The sequence below is a fragment of the Lissotriton helveticus genome, chromosome 6 (genome assembly GCF_964261635.1).
Source record: "Lissotriton helveticus chromosome 6, aLisHel1.1, whole genome shotgun sequence".
NCBI lineage: Eukaryota > Metazoa > Chordata > Amphibia > Caudata > Salamandridae > Lissotriton > Lissotriton helveticus.
In genome coordinates this window covers 459,244,764-459,263,616 of record NC_136067.1, presented here as the reverse complement: position 1 = coordinate 459,263,616, position 18,853 = coordinate 459,244,764, and the positions used below count along the sequence as shown (strand labels likewise).

The following is an 18,853-nucleotide window of genomic DNA, read 5'->3' as shown; positions in this document are numbered from 1 at the left end:
AGGAGGGAAATGGGGCGGTAGTTCTTAAGTTCAGATGGGTCAGCTGTGGGTTTCTTCAGGAGGGCAGTGAGTTCGGCGTGTTTCCAGCTTTCTGGGAAGGTAGCGGAGTTGAAGGAGCAGTTGATGACGTCACGGAGATAGGGTGCGATGATGGAGTCTGCTTTGTTGAAGATGTGGTGGGGACAGGGGTCGGCTGGTGAGCCTGAATGGATGGATTTCATTAGGCGGATGGTGTCTTCAGTGGTGATTGGGTTCCAGGCGTTAAGGTTGTTAGGGAGCGGTTCGGGTTTGGAGGTGTGTGAGGTGGGCTGTTCTTTCGAAATGTTCTTAAAGCTGTTATGTATGTCGGCGATTTTGTTGTAGAAGAAAGAGGATAACGAGTCGCAGAGGTCTTGGGAGGGAGTAATGTCGTTTGAGGCTGCGGTGGGGTTGGTAAATTCTTTGACGATGTTGAATAGTTCCTTGCTGTTGTGGGCGTTGTTGTCGAGTCGATCCTTGAGTGGTGTATAGACATACACCACTCACTAGTATTTTGTCTAGGAATGAAGAAATGTGAATACAGAAACAATCTAATAATTTGTGACTGTCTACTCTAAAGTAAAAATGTCCCTTTTTCCAGGGAAGGGTGTTGTCTTGCTGCACTTTTTGGCACAACTGATGAATGCTTGCTTTTTAACACGCACCATTTTTCTCATAACAGACAGAAGCTTCACTTCTAAGAACAAGAGCAAGATCAGATCATCATCACTAGGACGGAGTGACCAACGATTCAGCACCAAAAAGAAAAATTAAAGTTCAAACCAGGTGAGGGCTCGGCTCGCCCACAATAAATGTGTGAAATAAATCACTAAGCACTTTTCCATTTTTAATCAACCGTTTATGTTTTATGGCAAACTTGATTTTAATAAATGTTTTTACTTTTAATAAAGCTTTAAAACTTAAATAGACTCTGTGGTTTTTGGTCAAGAGTGACTGAGCAAAAGGTTTTGCAATTTGCAAGCATGAGTCCGTGCACTATTTAGTGTCCATAGTTCTGTTTGTGAAGATTTGTCCCTGCAACAGTAGTAGTATGGATTGTCCTCCTATCCAAACCAAAAGTAAAGTAGTATCTTATTCTTTCTTGGTGGTCATTCACATTTAATTGTTGGGAATTGTCAAAGCATAAACATTTAGAAGACTTGAAAAGACATTATGGACAATCCCAGACGACTGCAATCAGTGCATAGAGCTATTGCTGACTAGAATGGGAGTGTCATTTAACACCTTTTGCCAACTGTGCAATCTTAGTTAGCTACACAGACAGACTAATAAGAATAATCTAGTAATACCACAGGGAGTCATAGTAGAGGCAGGATAAGAATTTAGATACAGTCTACAAGAAGATCAACGACGATTTAGAAAAAATTGAATGAGGAAAGCTAGGAAAAAATAGATACTCTATATTAAAATGAAAACTTACCGGGGCCAGCAAAGGAGCCCTCGCCTGACCGATCCTGGCCTTCTACAGCAGCAGCAGCCAATACCACCTCCTCTGTCCTCTTGCCCCTGGGGGGAGCTGATGTACAACATGAAAGAAAGAAAGACCCGAAAACATGGATGATTGTTGTCAACCAAATCAAACATTTCAAAAGAACAATAACAAAATATTTTGACGAAATAGCAAATAGACATCTATTCCACGGGATATATTGACCTATCTCATGTGGTCTACTACTGTAAATATGGCGCACCATGGGTGGCGCACAATTACTGGCGCATCCCTGCTACTTTGCAGGGATGCGCCGGTAATTGCAAATCTGCCCCTTAGTGTCTAGCATTACGCAGTTCTGTAAACTGCACTCATACATAATTTCTCAGGCCAATGAAATGAACACAAAATCGAAAACAAATAAGCATAGTAGCAACGCTACTGAGAAGGAGAGCAGTGCACCTGAAATGCACAGAAGATTTTGAAATATAATTTACCTACAATGTAATCGGCAGCATTATTGCTCTTGGTAAAAAACAAAAATTTGCAATATAATAACACACAGAGCAGGAGAAAACAGAGTAGTGATGAAATAGCTACTACTACTCACCAAGTCCGGGGATCTCGACGCCGAGCAGGTCGAGCAGGTCGCGTTCCCGGTCCAGGAGATCCGTCCAACGGTGGGTGGCCTGGTTGTAGGTGAGCCGGACCCAAGAGTGTTCATACATGGCCCGGCACACCTTCTCCCACCGCTTCCGGCGCTCCCGGAGCCCGTAGCCGCTTGCGATCCTGCCGCCTGCCGCGATGGTCCTGGGGAGGCGGCGCTGTACATAGTACACCAGTGCGGCCACCTCCTCCGTGCTAAAGATCTCCCGTGGCATCACTAGCTCCCCCCTCAAATGCCCGCACGGGAGCCGGGCACGGGGTGCGGGACCCTTCCCCTTCTCGGGCTGCTTCCCGGCTCCCTTTACCATGGTCTGGGCAGAAAGGAAGGTAAATAATAAATAAGAAATAGAATAGGGAAGAAAAGAAAAGAGTTTAAAAAAGTAGTTTAAAATTAACCAAAAGTAGCAGAAAACACAAAAATATAGAGCTAGAAAAAAAACAAGCAAAGGATGGCAGAGATTGAGAGAGGATACAGAAAGGATGCCCAGAACCATAGCAATGAATGAAAAACAAGATGGCCACGCCCGTTCAAGACCGCATGGGTAAGTTCGTGCGAGATTTCCCCCGCGATCACACGCGAACTTGTACTAGCGAGCCGCACAATTTGTGAGATTACACATAGCGCCCGGAAACGCAAATACATCACGCAAACAAGATGGCCGCGCCCATGTACGACTGCTAGGGTAACTTCGCTTCGTTGCGCTACAAGCGGCTCACAAAAACGCAAAAAAACACGGGAACTAACACGCCGCAAAAAACAAATCGCATATTCGCGGCTTCCGAATTCGATCTCGCGTAAATCCGCGCCCCGCGAATCGCAGAAAACCGATTTTTGCAAAACTGAAAGTACTCAGCAGGTGCAAAAGTTCAAGCTCATCATTAGTAATTATTCCCTGTAGTGCTTCCCGAGGGGCCCCTCCAGAGTTCAGTTGCCTACTTGCAACTATTCTATGACCCTGCTCTGACCCTCACAGCAGGCACAGAGAATAGCTACAAGTATGCCACAAAGGTCCTGTTAAAAAAAATTACACTGCAACAGAAAGCAATTACAGATAAGGAAGCAGGTGCCAGACTTGAAGTTCAAATTCAGTGACACATTAATCAGCCCCTAATTCATTCATGTCAGTTGAGGCAGGGCAGGTGTGCTAACGAATTTTGCAAAACTGAAAGCACTTAGCAGGTGCAAAAGTTCAAGCTCATCATTAATCAGGAAGCACTTACGGCTAAGGAAGCAGGTGCCAGCTCAAATTCAGTGACACATTAATCAGCCCCAAATTAATTCATGTCAGTTGAGGCAGGGCAGGTGTGCTTTTCCCCCCATAATCTACAGTGATGAACCAGAGGGTGGCAGTGATGAACCAGAGGTGGCATGGGTGAACCAGAGGGTGGCATGGGTGAACCAGAGGGTGGCAGTGGTGAAACAGAGGGTGTTGTGATGAACCAGACGTAGAAACAACATGGTCGCGACCGTTGCGACCCGACAAGTAAGTTCGCGTTTGCGAACTGGTAAAAAACCCTCGCGAGGGGAGGAGGAGCCAAGATGGCGACCAAGATGGCTGCGTAAACGCTCGGCTCCGTGAGCCTTCTCACCCCGCGCATACATCCTGGCACTTATCCTGGGCCGTAACGGCATATTTATGTAGGCGAAGGACAGTCTTCACTTACCGTTTGCTCCTGAGGCTTCTGCTTGCTGCGGACCCGTTGAAATGTCCCCGAATGTTTTGCGGCCTTCACAGAGCTGGGACCGGGGCCTCGAGTGCGAAGAGTGGCCGGCCGCGACTGTAACAACAGCGGCCTCTGGTGATGGTGAGGAGTCGGCCGGAGGGAACTGACGACCTGCTGGCCGATGGCGACAGTGCCGACCCAGCCCAACTTGCGGAGAACCATGTCGGGAGTGCGATACAGCTGGGTCGAGGGGTGTGCATGATACTTGGCCCCCGTGTTGTATCCGGGCACACTAACGACTTTTCCCGGTGTCAGCGTGTGGCCCCCAGGGAGCGGCGGAGTTTTTAGCCTTTTAGTGACTCTCCGCTGAGAAACCTGCCTTGACTTTTGAGATTCCCGTTGTGAATCCTGTCCCTCCCCGGTGTGGGGCCCGGTCCCGAAGTGAGGTGGAGAAAGACGAGGCCGGATCAGCTAAGATGGCGGATAGCACCCTCTTACGCTCACCTCCTCCGGGCGGAGAATCCGTTGTGTGGGAGAGTCCTGGGGTCTGGCACCATGAGAAAGAGCCCACGTCCAGAGATATATTGGCTGCGTTAACAACCCTGTATATGACCCTGAGCCGGGACGCCTGGGATCTGGGAAGAAGGATGGCCGCCACTGTTGTCCCGCCGCTCCACATGGGCATGATTCAATCTCAAGGAAGCGCTGATGTGCCCGCCTCTGCGACAGTTACAAACGTCCCAGCTGCGCCTCCGTTCGTGGAGACGCCGACAGACCCGGTCCGTGATACCGCTTTGGATGGCCCTGTTGTATGTGTGAATGACTCGTCGGGGCCCTTATCTGTACGGCGGCTGAAGACACAACATTGATCCATAGTTTGGGCTGCCCCGGCGGCGTTTCAACGATTACTGGATTGTGTGACTCTCTCTTCCTGGCTGGTGAGACTGTATTCGGGCTGGGGGATGTTTCTGGAATCGCTACTGACACAGACGGATTTCCGCCATACGTATTCGGCTGGGTTTTGGGGGCTATGGTCCCATGGAGTAATGGCGCTGCCCGGTCCGCCCAGATCGATTGGATCCTCCGCACGGCTCTGTATGCCGCTTGATGACTGGCTGCATGTGGGTACTATTGATAGAAAAGGCCAGGGGTGATACCGTTTGGGACATGGAGGAACGCATTGTTGGCTGACGGTGTTTAGGGGGACACTCAACGGGGATGTTATTGATTGAATTGATAATTCTTGCCTACTGTGGCTATTCTGACCTTGATTTTATGATGCTTATAGTGCGCGATGGGTGAGGGGGGGCCGGGTGGTTTGATCGAGGGCCCTTCTCCACTTTTTTTTATTCTTTCCTTCTTTTTCCCTTTTTCTATTATTCTATATTTCGGGTTCTCCTTTAGGGCGATAGGCACGCTGCTGGGGGGGGGGGGGTGGGGGTAGGACGTAGCCTTCTGCAGGGGTGCAGGGTGGGGGGTAGGCGGAAGGGGGTTGTTTATTTGTTCTTTCTTTGTCTTTATGGCCCTTTGTCTTTTCTTCTTCATGGTGTCGTCGTTTTTCATGTTTCCTACAGTCTGTCTTGTTTTAGGGGCTGGGGTGCTGTTTGACACGTCCTGTATGTGTTGTTTACATTTATCCTGACTCGTATGCCTTGCCCCCATGTCTTTAAGAGTGTTTGCACTCTTTGCAGATTTCTGTTTCATGTTGCTATTGTAGGACCATGTATGACCGTATGGCAATTATCCTGCTATTTTTTCTTTTTATTTTTCTTCACTGTAAAATGAACCCTATTGAATCCTGATTATCACGCTGTATGCTTGAATACGAGTTATATCCTGGATACGTATCTGACCCCGAATTACGGGTTGCTGTATCTTTCTGTATTGCTTTGCTGAATTTCCGAATTGACTAGCGGCCGGCCGGCAGGGTTGTAGGCCCATGCTTGTATTTCTGTGAAGTGATAATAAAGGTTCTCAAAAAAAAAAAACCCTCGCGAGCTGGCAGAAACCCTTGCGAACACAAAAAAAATCGCGAAAGTTTGCGACTTTTGTGGATTGCGAATTCGGAAATACGCAAATTCGCGAATTCACAAAATTCGCCCATGCTTAGATTTTTTCTGAACAGTCGGTTTCTTGTTCAACCTCCAACAATGTATTGCTCAGATTGTAAGTGTGAATATTGAAAGATGACATAGCAAGTATGACCCACAGGTGAACATCTTTTTGTGTAAGAACACATAGCACCGTCTGTCTTTGGAGGCAGCATTACATACTGTCTGTGTTTCTAGGCTCCAACACGACTCAAAAGTAACTAAGGATGGATCGATACCTATCTTTTGTCAACTGTTGCATTCTCACTGCTTATTGGGGAAATCTTTTCTAGACATGAGTCAGAAAATGTCAGACCAGTTAATGAAGCTTTGCAGGAGAGGTTACTGAAGAAGTGGTTCTCAGCGAAATCTCAAAGATCTACAATGTGGGGAAATTAACCAAAACCTTGCTAACAAAGACAGCAAAGTAAATATTACCAAGGCACATGCTTCTAGAAGGTGGTGTGGAGAGAAAATGCTTGTGTGTCCTGTGAACAGAGATATGCGGTTATAAAATCCCATGGAGGAAGATACAGGTTGTTGGACACAACCCTTTCTGCTGGGTCCTCCGCAGACTTTTTGGCTTCACCCTCCTGTTTTCTGAACCAGTTTATGTGGCTTTTAGGACTGTACACTTTACCAATGCTAACATGTGCGAAAGAGCTTGTGCTCTCCCTTTTAGACACTTTAAAATTAACTTACATCCACTTGGCACATTTGTTTTACTTGTAGGTCCCTAGTAAAGTGCTACTACATGTAACCAGGGCCTGTAAATTAAATCCCACTAGTGGGCTTGCAACACTAATTGTGCAACCCACTTAAGTAGCCTTTTAAACAAGTTGCAGCCTTTCTGTGCAGTTTTAAACTGCTATTTCGACCTGACAAAATAAACCTCTTGCCAGGCCTAAACCTTTCTTTTTAATACATATGTCACCCATAAGATAGGCCCTAAACAACCAATAGGACAGGGTGTAGTGTGTTTAAAAAGTTGGATATGTACTTTTAAGTTTCACATATCCTGGTAATGAAATTCGTTTCTTACTACTGGAAGGCCTACCTCTCCCATAGGATAACATTGGGTTCATTTATTAGATTTAATAACCACTAATTTTTGATTGGGAACAGCTGAACCTTTCATGTTTGGTGGAGAATTTGTAATTAAAAATTCAATTTTGATGGTAAAGTTGGATTTTAAGTTACAATTTAGAAAATGCCTCTTTTAAAAAAGTTGTTGCAGTGTGGTACCAACATGATGCATCACAAACAAGAGGCACAGTTGACAGGCCAGTGGGTCATTGTAATATCATGAACATTATTATCAGAATTTTTTAAATCATTTTAATCACTATTTTCGATGTTAGTCCAATTGAAACATTGATTTCCAAATCGACCATATTTCATTTACAGCATGGTAATTCCAGTATTTAAAGTTAGTAGAAGAAGCCACTTCAAGCTTGTTACTTCAACATGTGACTATGTAAATTTCATCCACTATAGCATGTACCGAAAGTATATTGGAAGACTCCCTTCATCAGGGGCGACTACAATGTGAAAAGTTAAAAAGGTCGTAGCAGCACAAAAGATAGATGACATATCTCTAGCAAAAATAAATACTTGGGGACACTGTTGTATCATGTCCAATGCCACAAGCATAACTTTAAAACATGAACATAAAACTCTGTTTGTTACTTGAGATAGCTATAACTAGTGAATTTCAGTGGTTTTGTTAGTTTAAAATGGTATGTGTTAACTGACATTTTCCCCTAACTATAACATCTCTTTGACATTTGTATTTTTCCCTGAATTTCTTTGTTTTTTTTAATGCAAGTTAAGATATTACTACTATAACTATCTATAGTAACACTTTAACCTTTTTGTTTTTTTCAGTGAATTTGTAGGTTTCTACGATACTCATCATGTGCATGTGGCCATACCCTGCACCCAAACCCCCAAAGGTGTCAAAACCTACGCTGGGCAAGGCCTTCGCCATGTGTGATATTATATTTTTTGGGGGGTTCTCTGGATCAACTGTGATGCTCAGAACGACATCCTTGGGCATTCTCTCCAGATCCACGGATCCACTACGAATCCCCAGGGAGTTCACACTGGGTGTTGCGGTGGATCCACAGAAAAACATTTTGTTTTTTAAATTTGACCCAAGGGGAGTCCTCTCTGCCCCCCACATGGCCCAGGGGGTCCTTACCCTGCCCCCTTGTATTTTATTTAGTTTTATTTTTTAGGACTCTGAGCGAATCCTCAAGTCCCAGACGGCGACCGCAACTTTTCTTTCAGGCTGCAGTCAGCCAATCACATGGCTGAGCTCACAGATCCATCACAGATCCCTCACAGATCGGCCGTGGACCGTCCAGAGCATGATATATACATACATTTATAGCCTTATAAAAAAAACACACTTTCTTTTGTTGTTTCTACGTGTCAACGGGAGTGAATATCTGCGATCAGAATAAACTTCTTCATACTATTGGAGTTGTGCTATTGTTGCTAAACTAAATTCTGGCTTGTTAGAGTCAGTTGTGTAATTTTGTTGTGCTGTGCTCTGTCAACCAATATATTGTTTCTCGACAAAGATCTAGGTTTTGCAGTATTGCTGTTCACTTTTTCTATGGTTAAATAAACGGGGAAAACATGTTTTGGAACCCCCTCCTTTTTTCCCGGCCTCTGCTTGACATTTCACCCTGAAACTTTCCTGAAAGGAGCAGAGTCGGAGGAGACTTTTTTAAAAGTTTGGTGAAGATCTGCCAATAGGTACCAAATTATAAGCAAATCAAAAAAAATGTTATCCTATGGAAATGCAGACCCAACTATAACTACAACACTCCGACCACCACAGGGTAATATATCACTACATTTGTGATAGTGGCTTTGTCAGTTGTGTACCCTGTCACCCCTCATATGAAATATATTTGATTCATCGTATTTTTTAATTAATTGCTTAATTTTTCCATCATCATGACATTCTTATTTACAACCAAAATTAAAATATTTGTTCATTGGTAAAAACTTTCTGGGGTCAAAGGGGGGGTATGAATGGGGCTGAAGGGAGAGCCCTCTTCAAGTAAAAAATGTATTTCTTAATCTGGCAATTGAAGTTTTGAGCTAAGTTTTTAAATATGGGAGCACAGTGTGTATTATTAACATATTATGAATGTACAAGGAGTGTGGCAGGATTGCTGGCAGGGGTGGGGAATGTAATTTAGCTGCAGAAAAAACGTGTTCCTATTTAGTTTAAAAACGTATTTTACCAGTGGCTAAGTGCCATGTACAGCTCGTTTAGGTAGGACAGGGTAGGTGTCAGACCTGACTGAATTCTAGACCGAACGGCAAGGGCCAGTGCCACATAGTCCAAGACTATATAGAGCTGCTTTGAATTTGGAGGGGGTTGGAAGCAGTGCCTGGTAAAAGACCAGGAAAAGCTTTGAGAACTTCCTTTGTATAGCCAAAGGAACTAAAATCATAAAAATACACCACAAGAACATTGTTAAATTTAAATTATGAATGCCTTTGCTCATACCAAACAAACATTCATTAAAAAAAAAAAACATTCCCTTATAAAGTTACAGTGGCATTATGGTTTAATACAAAACACGTGGTTAGGCTTGTAAATTCCCCAGTTAAGTTAAGCTGTACAAATGATAAATAATAATTCATGTTCTGGCCAAGAGGCGCACATGTCCACACGCATTATAATACTGATTTAATCAGAGATGGCATCATCAAAGACATCACTGATGATTTTAGGAATGAAGGAAAGAAAAATCATCATGATGGAAAAGAGGGATGAAGACGAAGGAGGTTTAGAAGGAGGAATAGAAGGAAAGATGGAGGAGTGAAAAACAGATACTGGGACAGAAGGTCGGAGGCAGAAAGTGAAGACAGGAAGAATGGAAATATGACAAAGGAATAAAGCAATGCAGGGAGGGAAGAATTAAAAAAGGGAGGGAGCAGAAAGGAAGAGAGTAAGGGAGTGAGGGTGTTGAAATAGGGAAGAAGAGAGCTAGCGTGTAGCATCGAGGAGGAAAGAAAGAAGAATGGAGGGAAGGATCGATGGACTGATAACGCAAGAGAGGGATGACAAGACTAGATCGGGCAGAAAGTCAGGCAAAGTGGATTCAAGGGATTTAGCAAGGGGCAAAAAAGAGAAGCTGGAGAGTGGCAGAATGGAGATATTGAAGACAACAAAAAAGGAAGGAACAAACTAATAGAGAAAGGAAGGAAGAGAGAAAGGAGAAAGAAGGAGGAAGGGATTAATGGAGGAAGGAAAGGGGCAGAACGGTTTAAGGAATATAGAGGAAGGAAGGAAGCAACATAGGAGGAGAAAGAATGGTCAGATGGAAGAAGATACAATGCTAGAAGAAAGAAGAGAAGAAAAAACAATAGAAAGACTGAAGAAAACAAGCAACAGCCTAGGTGAGGCGCACAATAGACATATTAACCAAAGCACAATTTACAGTTAGCAATTGGAAAACAAACACAGAACTTTAAGACCTGGAACTGATTCCCTAACCAGGTGAAACAGAGAAAAACCCATATTTGTAAAAAGTATTACATCATGACCTTTCAATTACCTTAAATTCCTGATGTTTTGACATCATGACTGGCATGTGGCCAAGAAGGAGAGGGTGCTTCTCTTTTCTAATCTGATTGCCATCATCTTCTATACAAAACCATCCACACTGATTATCTTCTTCTGCATCAAAATTCAAATGAAGTAAAAATTAATGCAGATTTCGTTATCAAACCACACTGTTTTGAGTAATTGATTTTAAAACAAACATACATCAATGAGGGCTTTTCTACATGCTCGGTCTTTGTAATACACTGCTAGAAAGGGTAACAGACTGATGACTATCAATTGTGTGACCAATATGCCACAATCTCTGGTCTTGTTGAAATCAACACATGATTAACATGGTGGCAGATGAGACACTCTCTCTGGGAAGCCCCCTTCTGCTGTTCTCGTAACAGGGCACTGGAGCAAGCAGATAGAAATCCTTCAATTTTTGGGCGGACATCCCGTTACTGTCTAAATTTAAATGCCTCTTCGCCACCCCAACCAGGCCCTTTCGGAAACCCTGTTTACAAAATCTGCTAATTGTGGTAATTTGAGACAATGGGGATGAAAATGTATAATATAAGGCGCTATAGCTTAAATGTACTATGGCATTTTCTCATAGACACAGAAAGGAAAAACCCTTTCCTACATTTGGCCCTATATCTTAACACACTCTCATCATTCATAGTTCTAATGAACACTTCTGGCAGCAAACAAAACCATGTAGAATGGATACACTCTTTCTCAAAAATCCTCAATTCAGGACATATTGTTCTGAACACCATTCATTGTTGGATGCTCGTCATATTGTGTTGCGAAACAGCTCTCTCGTCCTATCAAGGACAATGATCTTCTTGACAATTTTCAGTCTGGCTTCATCCAAAACTGCAGCACTGAAACAGCCCTGCTGCAAGTGATTGATGACGCACTGCGGATGCTCGATTCGGGGGGGTCTTGTCTTCTAATTCTCCTTGACCTTTCTGCAGCCTTTGACACTGTCAATCACAACACCTTCCTCAACACTCTTCAACAGAGAATGGGCATGGAGGGCACTGGGCTTAAATGGTTTGTGGAGGGCACTGTGCTTAAATGGTTTGCTTCCTTCCTCTCGGATAGATCCCAAATGATCAAAATAGCGGAAAGTCTTTCATCTCCTTTGACAGTGGGTCAAGGTGTTCCTCAAGGCTCTATACTTGCACCCACGTTGTTGAATCTCTATTTGGAACCACTGGGAAATCTCCTAAGTAAATCCGGGGTCCACTATCATCTCTATGCAGACGACACTCAAATCTACCTCAAGGTTGCCTCCACTCATGATCTCTCCGTCCTAAGCTCTACTCTGGACTCCATTCAAAACTGGATGTCAACACATCAACTGATTCTGAATCCCTCCAAAACTGAATTCCTCCTCCCCTCCTCCTCACTTTCTCCTCCACCGGTTCAATCATGGATGGACCAGATGAATCTACTGAACAATAAACCCATCATTGTCGACAGCGCAAAATCCCTTGGTGTCATACTCGACACAAAACTCAATCTACTCTCCCACATTAATTCAATTGCAAAGTATGCTCGATACCAACTGCTCCTTCTTTGGGGGATTTGTCGCTTCTTCCCGGAGCATAACCTTAAAACCCTGGAGCAATCGCTGGTCCTCTCCAGACTGGACTACTGCAATTCTTTTCTTACTGGCCTCCCCAAATCCCACCTGTCCTCCCTTAAGTCTGTTCTCCATTCAGCAGCTTGTTTCATTTATGGGGCCAAAAGAAGCAACCACATCACACCCATGTTATCCACCCTCCGCTGGCTTCCATCGAGGCAAGATATATCTACAAGACTGCCTGCATCACCCACAAAGCCTTGCACTCCTCCTCTCCTCACTACCTGGCGAATAAACTGAAACTCTCTGGAGGCTCGAGACCATCATGAAATGCGGAAAATCTACTGCTTGAACCTCCCACTTTCAAGAAGGAAAGATCGATGGCCCAATCCTTTTCAGACAACGCAGTGAGAATCTGAAACTCACTTCCGCCTCTGCTCCGGACCACCACCTCCTCCCAGGCCTTCAAAACTGACCTCAAAGTTCTCCTCCTCCAAAGACACTTCCAAAGTTAATTCATGCCCTCTCTATTATCTGAAGGAAGACCTTTTAGCATAGAAAATCTCTATTCTCATGACTATGGAAGTGCCTTCCCAGTGTGTTCTTGTGATTTGAGAGTCTGCCATTTATTCCAGTACTACCCTTTTACCTGCGTTTGGTACTCTTTTGTAACATGCACACGTCACTTTTCTCTTGTAACACACAGTTTGCTACCTCTCACATTTTGTTTGCTTTCGATACTTGCACAAGTGCCACCATTGCCTATGTAACGTTTGTTCTTGTGTTTGAGTGTCCTCCATTTATTGCAGTATTATACCTCTACTTGTACTTTGTATGCTTTTGTAACCTGCACACATGTCACTTTTTCCTCCTGTAATGCACCGTTTGCTACCTCTTGTATTTTGTTTGCTCACGATTGTCATTTTTGCCTCATGTAATGTAACGTTTTGCTTTTGTAATTTGTTCACTTGTAATGTTCTCATGTATCAGTTCTGCTCCTATTGTGAAGCGCTCTGACACCTTCGTGTAAAGTCCGCACTAAATAAAAACGCATAAATAAATAAATACAATGTGCGCAAAAGTTTCCAATTTGTTTTTGTGCCCTCCATTGCACCCCAACCATCTTCACACGTAGCTAATTTCATCAGCCATACGTACCAAAGCCAACTATCATATATTCTGATACTCTTTGATCTTTCTGCTGCTTTCAAGCAAGCAACATACTGTGAAATAAGGAGGCCATTTGAAGAGAAGATGCTGTTGACTAGAAACATATTCAGGTACATATATTTGCTGCACCCCAACTACCACAGCTTTGGCTATATCACCATTTAGAGCTCTCTGAGATATATCTAAGGAAAGCAATACAGTGCCAAGGCTCTCCCTTACCAAAGCTAGACAACATACATCTCCCTTTTCTACATAATACAAAGAAGAAAATAAAAAGCCTTTTTGAGTTTGCAAACTGCACAATTTTCAGAACCGGGCTTTTTTTGTGAATGCAAAAAGGCATTTCCAAATGCACAAACCCCAAACTGCGATTCGGTAACCTGTTACAGATTAGCATTTTGGGTTTGCGAATCGATATTTGGAAGGGGCGTGTTTAGGGTGTCCCTTCGGAATACTGATTTACATTGGTATGTCTGAATGTTTAGCGAATGAAGCGCGGTTGCAAAACATTCACACTTTACTGCCAACTCAAAGTTAGTGGTAAACCATTCGCAAATGGTAAGGGGTTCCCAAGGGGCCACTTCCCCTTTGAGCATGGTTGAAAAAATATTTTTCAAGAGCAGGCAGTGGTCTAAAGGGCACTGCCTGCTCTAAAAAAATGAATTTAAATGTTTCATTTTTTCTTTTTAAATGCAGTCCATTTGTTACAGTTCAGTTAGGCCCAGGTAGAAACATTTAACATTCACACATTTTTTAAATTGCCTTCTCTTTCATGCAATGACATTTGACACAGATTTTCTTGCGTGACAGTGGAGGGTTAGTTTCTCTGAAACCACATTACTTACAAAACCACTTGGCAGGTACACCATCACAAAACCTTGAACATTTTGTACAAGGTCTTGATACACATTGTGCAAATATTATTTGTTATTTCGTTTATGAGGTGATGTTGCTATCAAAGAGAAAATAAACAATGTAATCTCAGCTTAAGCATCGACCCGGAAATAAACATGTACTTCCGTAAGCAAATTGGAGGAGCACTCATCTGTCACTTGTGAGGTCATCGCTGTGTTGGAGTTTCTACTTAGCTGGTTTCTGCTGATCCCTCTGCTTGGAGGGATGTTTAACCTATGACAAAGGCAATGACCTACAAACCTTGCCTTCAGGTAAAGGGGAGTTAGATCATCCTAAAGGGGATTCTTGACAGAGCATACACACTAGAAAACTAGGTTAGGGAATGCACAGTAGTAGTACAATATACCAAGTACGTATATACCAGCATATATACACTGTTTTAGCACGATGGTGGAATTGTTCATTCTCTTCACTTTCCTTATACTACTGATCAGTTGTATCTGCTTCTGTCTATTGATCATTGTCAGCGCATATATTTTATACAAGAACCACAAAGGCTCAATAAATATTGAAAACACCCCTTTGGGTATGTCTTGTATATTTCTCCAAGAGTGCACGAGTGACTGAGCAAAAAGGTTCCAGATCTGTTGCCACGATTCCTGTGTAGATACAGAGTTGTCATGTTAATAGGTTATCCAACCGTTCATTACCTTGGGGGGGCGTAAATTGTCACTTTGAGATATCTGGCCTATAGGACAACTTATCTTGAGGGAGCGCAAAGAATCCCAAAGTTTCTGTTGTCCAACAAATGTGCAGTTCCAACTGGAAAGTGGAAACCGTAAACACATTTTCCTTTAAGGAAAAAGGATTGTGTTTGAAAAAAAGTGAAGCATTATTTGAAAGCAATCACAGACCTGGTGGTCTGCTGACCCCAGCAGGCCACCATCCCTGTGATGGTAGCGAATCGTAGTAGGTCACAAATTGCAACTCACCTCATTAATATTCATGAGATAGGTCTTTTGCTAAATGAAACTTAATGATTTTCGTATATTAGGAATAGCCATTTTCTAATTGCGATTCACAATAAAAACCAAAATTAGGATATTGCTATTCCTAATCTTCGTACATCTAGCCCCAAATCATAAAATGTATGAGTGAAAAGATTTGGAATGGAACAAGAAAAACATGTCTGACTCACTATGAACATGTCAACATGACCGGTGGGAAAAGGAAACAAAATATGTTAATGAGTACTATTTATAATATTACCAAGTTCACAATATGAGACTTAATAAAATGCGGGTTTTCTAAAAACTGGCCTTTCTCTATCCATGACATGGTGAATCTGAGAGCTCTTTTTTGAATTCTCTAGGGAAATTTTCAGCAGTGTCAGAGTCACTTGTTCTTCCACGCCACTCCGAACCAGACTACCATATAATGCTACTCTGCACATTATCCATTCATTGTCATCCAACTGTATAGCATTATGAAACAGATTTACCACAAGCATTGGCCGAGTAAAGTTTTCACACTTCTCGGTCCACACAGGGGCACGTATCTTTACAAAATCACCTAACTTTACCACATCACACACTTTTCTCCTTTGATCATACCCAACCTTCCTCCTCATCTTCCACACTGATTCTCTACTCCTGCAACCTTCACACCAAACTACATCACTCCACCCATTGGTCCATTCCATTGATCCTGGAACTACCTTACTGTCTGGCTTCCTTCCTCTGAAGAACTTAAATGGTGTCTTACCAGTGGTTTGGTGGGGAAACAATTGGTAAGCCACCAAGCGTACATGTAAACTTTTCTTCCAGTCGAGGCTATTCACCCTTCCCAACAGGATACTCCCTTTTATGGTCTTATTTAACCCTCAGCCATACCATTGCTAACAGGATGCTAAAGAAGGTTTTTTCTGTTGTTTTATCCCACACCATTTTTGAAAATCTTCAAATTCCTTTGTATGATACTACACGTCATTGTCTGTAAAAATCTGGCGACTTCTCTCTGTAAAACCTTTTCCAAATATTTGATGACATGGTTAGAACTTTTACCCAAGGGCATCACAAGTAAACATTAACCATCTTACATATCTACAATATGACATTCTCAACATGCAGAGGCCCCACATGGTCAAGAGCCACTTCTTCTCATCAACCATCTGGAGTAGGGAAACACACACTTGGTAGACTGCATATTTTCAAAACTTTGTCATTCTCTACCTCTAAATCTAAACCCAGACACTGGTAATTCAGCCTAAATATTTCCTTTGTTTTAGCAGCATTAAGATGACATTAAGATGACGTTTGTGTACAATATCCAGTCGTTTGTGTCTCAAAGAACTACTAACCTGGTGCCTCAAAACAATAAACCATTTTGCACAGACCAATAATTGTTTATCCTTTTATTGATATATTTTACTTTCAACCACCCTGAGGTGACCCACAGCATAATCTCAACAAGTAAAGAGTCACTGTCTAAAGCAACTTATCAATCATCTTCTGTAATAGCTCCTTGGGTTTCAACGCACACTTTCTTGACCATATCCTCTTTAAATACTGAAGCTTCCTCACTATTATCCTTGGGATTAACTGACTTTGAAAAACAATCTGCTGGTCTATCCTGAGCACCAAGAATATAGCATACACAAATTTGTACTTCTAACATTCCACAACCAATCTTCTGAGTTGAACCGAAACAGCATCTAATAAGTTCACACAAAGGCTGACGATTAGTTTTGACAATGGACTCAACACCCCTGCAATTCACCTGCGGCTTCCTGGGGGTCCCCTACTGAGGCATTACTGGTGAACACAGAGTGGCCCATAGCAACTACCAAGCTCTGTGCCAGTGTGTCACGCCTCAGTCAGCTATGTATTAATCAACAGAGGGGGGTGTGCCAGACAGGGCTCAGATGGAAAAGGGGGGGTGCAGGTCACCCAGTCCCATTCGCTACTGTAAAACAGCAGGGATACCTCAAAGCAGAGGAAATCATGAATAGCAGCTGCACAGCCAGTGTCAGCACAGGGTCCAAGGCACCAGCACACCCACCAGTTACTTAGTATGCTCCAGACAGTTGTCCCTGGGACAACAGAGGAGAGATTTGAAATCCTGAGGAGATGCCGGTTCGTCCTCCTCTTCTTGCAATCAGGGGGTCCCCACTTGTACATCACCAACAATCGGCACCGCGCTGGACCGCGGGCAATCAACCAGGATGGCTTTGGGACCCCTTTATCATTGGTGCACTGGGTCTTCCCAGTAGTTCAGAGTTAGTTGGACCACTACATGAGTCACCCAGCCCACCATTCTCCAGCAGTTCCTCCTTTCTCCTCTATACAGGTGAGTCTTGCCTCGACAACTTCCTCCATGTGTGGGCAGCCACCTTCCCAAGGACCAAGTCCACTACGCTAGTAGAGGGCTGCCATGCTGTATACTAGTGACTCGCTGCGAGGAGAGGCAGCCATCCCACACGACTATGCCAGTACGCCTCTCTCAGTTGCCTCTGTTCCACGGGGCCGGTTGCACTGATGCATTTGCAGGGCAGCCCAGGCCAAAGCAGCCCACTATTCAGAAGGGGATGGGGTGACCGGGCTCATAAGAAGTAGCTGGGTCCGCCCATCGCCATTTTGTATGCCACAGCACTGCCGGGATTCATCTTGTTGCTGGGATCGGCACTCGGAGTTTGGCCTGCCACACCGACGGACTGTGCTCCTGACTCCCAGGACCGTGGTTAACCAAAGCAGGTATGTAGAGAAACAACAGGCAGCAGTATTCTATGAGGTAGTCGAAGCTCCCCTAGATTGCGACCATCATGTCTTGCGGTAAGCCATGCTCCCCCTTCTGTAGGAGTCTTTTGGTGCTAATTAGATTAAGAAAGAAGAAGCCAGAGGGGCGGGTGATACTGAGCAAAAAGCCAGGTTTTTAAGTCCTTTCTGAACATCAGCAGCTGAGATTGGGAATGGATCCCATGCAATAAGCAGAATAAAACAAAAAAATTATCGTAAAAAGACCAGGTGAAGTAGAAGGGGCATTGGGATGGAATGCAAAATGGTTAGACGGAAAAGAAGGTAAACGTGGCTGAACCAGGTGCTACATAAAAAACAAACACGAAAAAATGTAGCCTAATAGGGGTCGAGAAGTTTCTGAGAAAAGGAAAATGAAGATGGGGAACAGTACAATGAAGTTAAGGAGTAACCTGGGAAAATAAATAGAAGCTCATAAAAAAACACTGGGTGGAGAATAGCTTGGCGTTAGGGTGAGGCTGGATAAAGGTGAGAATGTAGTTGGCTGCCCAGATGTTGGAGGAAAACAAACATGCTCTATGTTATTTTTGAATAAGAAAGGTTTTCACCCCGTTGTATTCAGTCAGCCTGGTGAAAGTCACTCCTGGTGAAAAACACAAGGAAAGTGGCCTATGGACCCACCAGTACTACTTTCAAGAAATGTGTTTTTTATGATTTTATGCTGTGTCACCAATGGGCCCAAGGTGTTGGTTATCGATGCTTCTCTAATTGCATTTTTTAGCTGTTTTCTTTAGTGTCTGCTAAGCATTATTTATTTATGTAAATACTGAACTCGTTGCCTCTGATACCACCCTGGGTAGAGGCGCCACCACAATGTTTGTGAAGGCTGTGGTTAGTTTTACAGTGATAAGGAGGCCTCTGCTCTCTGTCCTGCCTAGGAAACTCCATACTCTCCTCAGCTAATCCCCAGCCTCCCACCTACATGAACATCAGTGGTGACGTAACAAATCCCTG

At 43.5% G+C, this 18,853-nt stretch overlaps 1 protein-coding gene across 7 annotated transcripts in view; it reads right to left on the bottom strand.

Moving 5' to 3' along the window:
- ARHGEF10 (Rho guanine nucleotide exchange factor 10) overlaps positions 1 to 18,853 on the bottom strand; it is a 1,140,991-nt gene that overhangs the window by 447,585 nt on the left and 674,553 nt on the right. For all 7 annotated transcript variants that reach the window (XM_078647916.1, XM_078647912.1, XM_078647917.1 and 4 more), the window contains one exon: positions 10,476 to 10,597. In XM_078647916.1, coding sequence (XP_078504042.1) covers positions 10,476 to 10,597 — 122 coding nt within the window. The remainder of the gene's footprint in view (positions 1 to 10,475; positions 10,598 to 18,853) is intronic.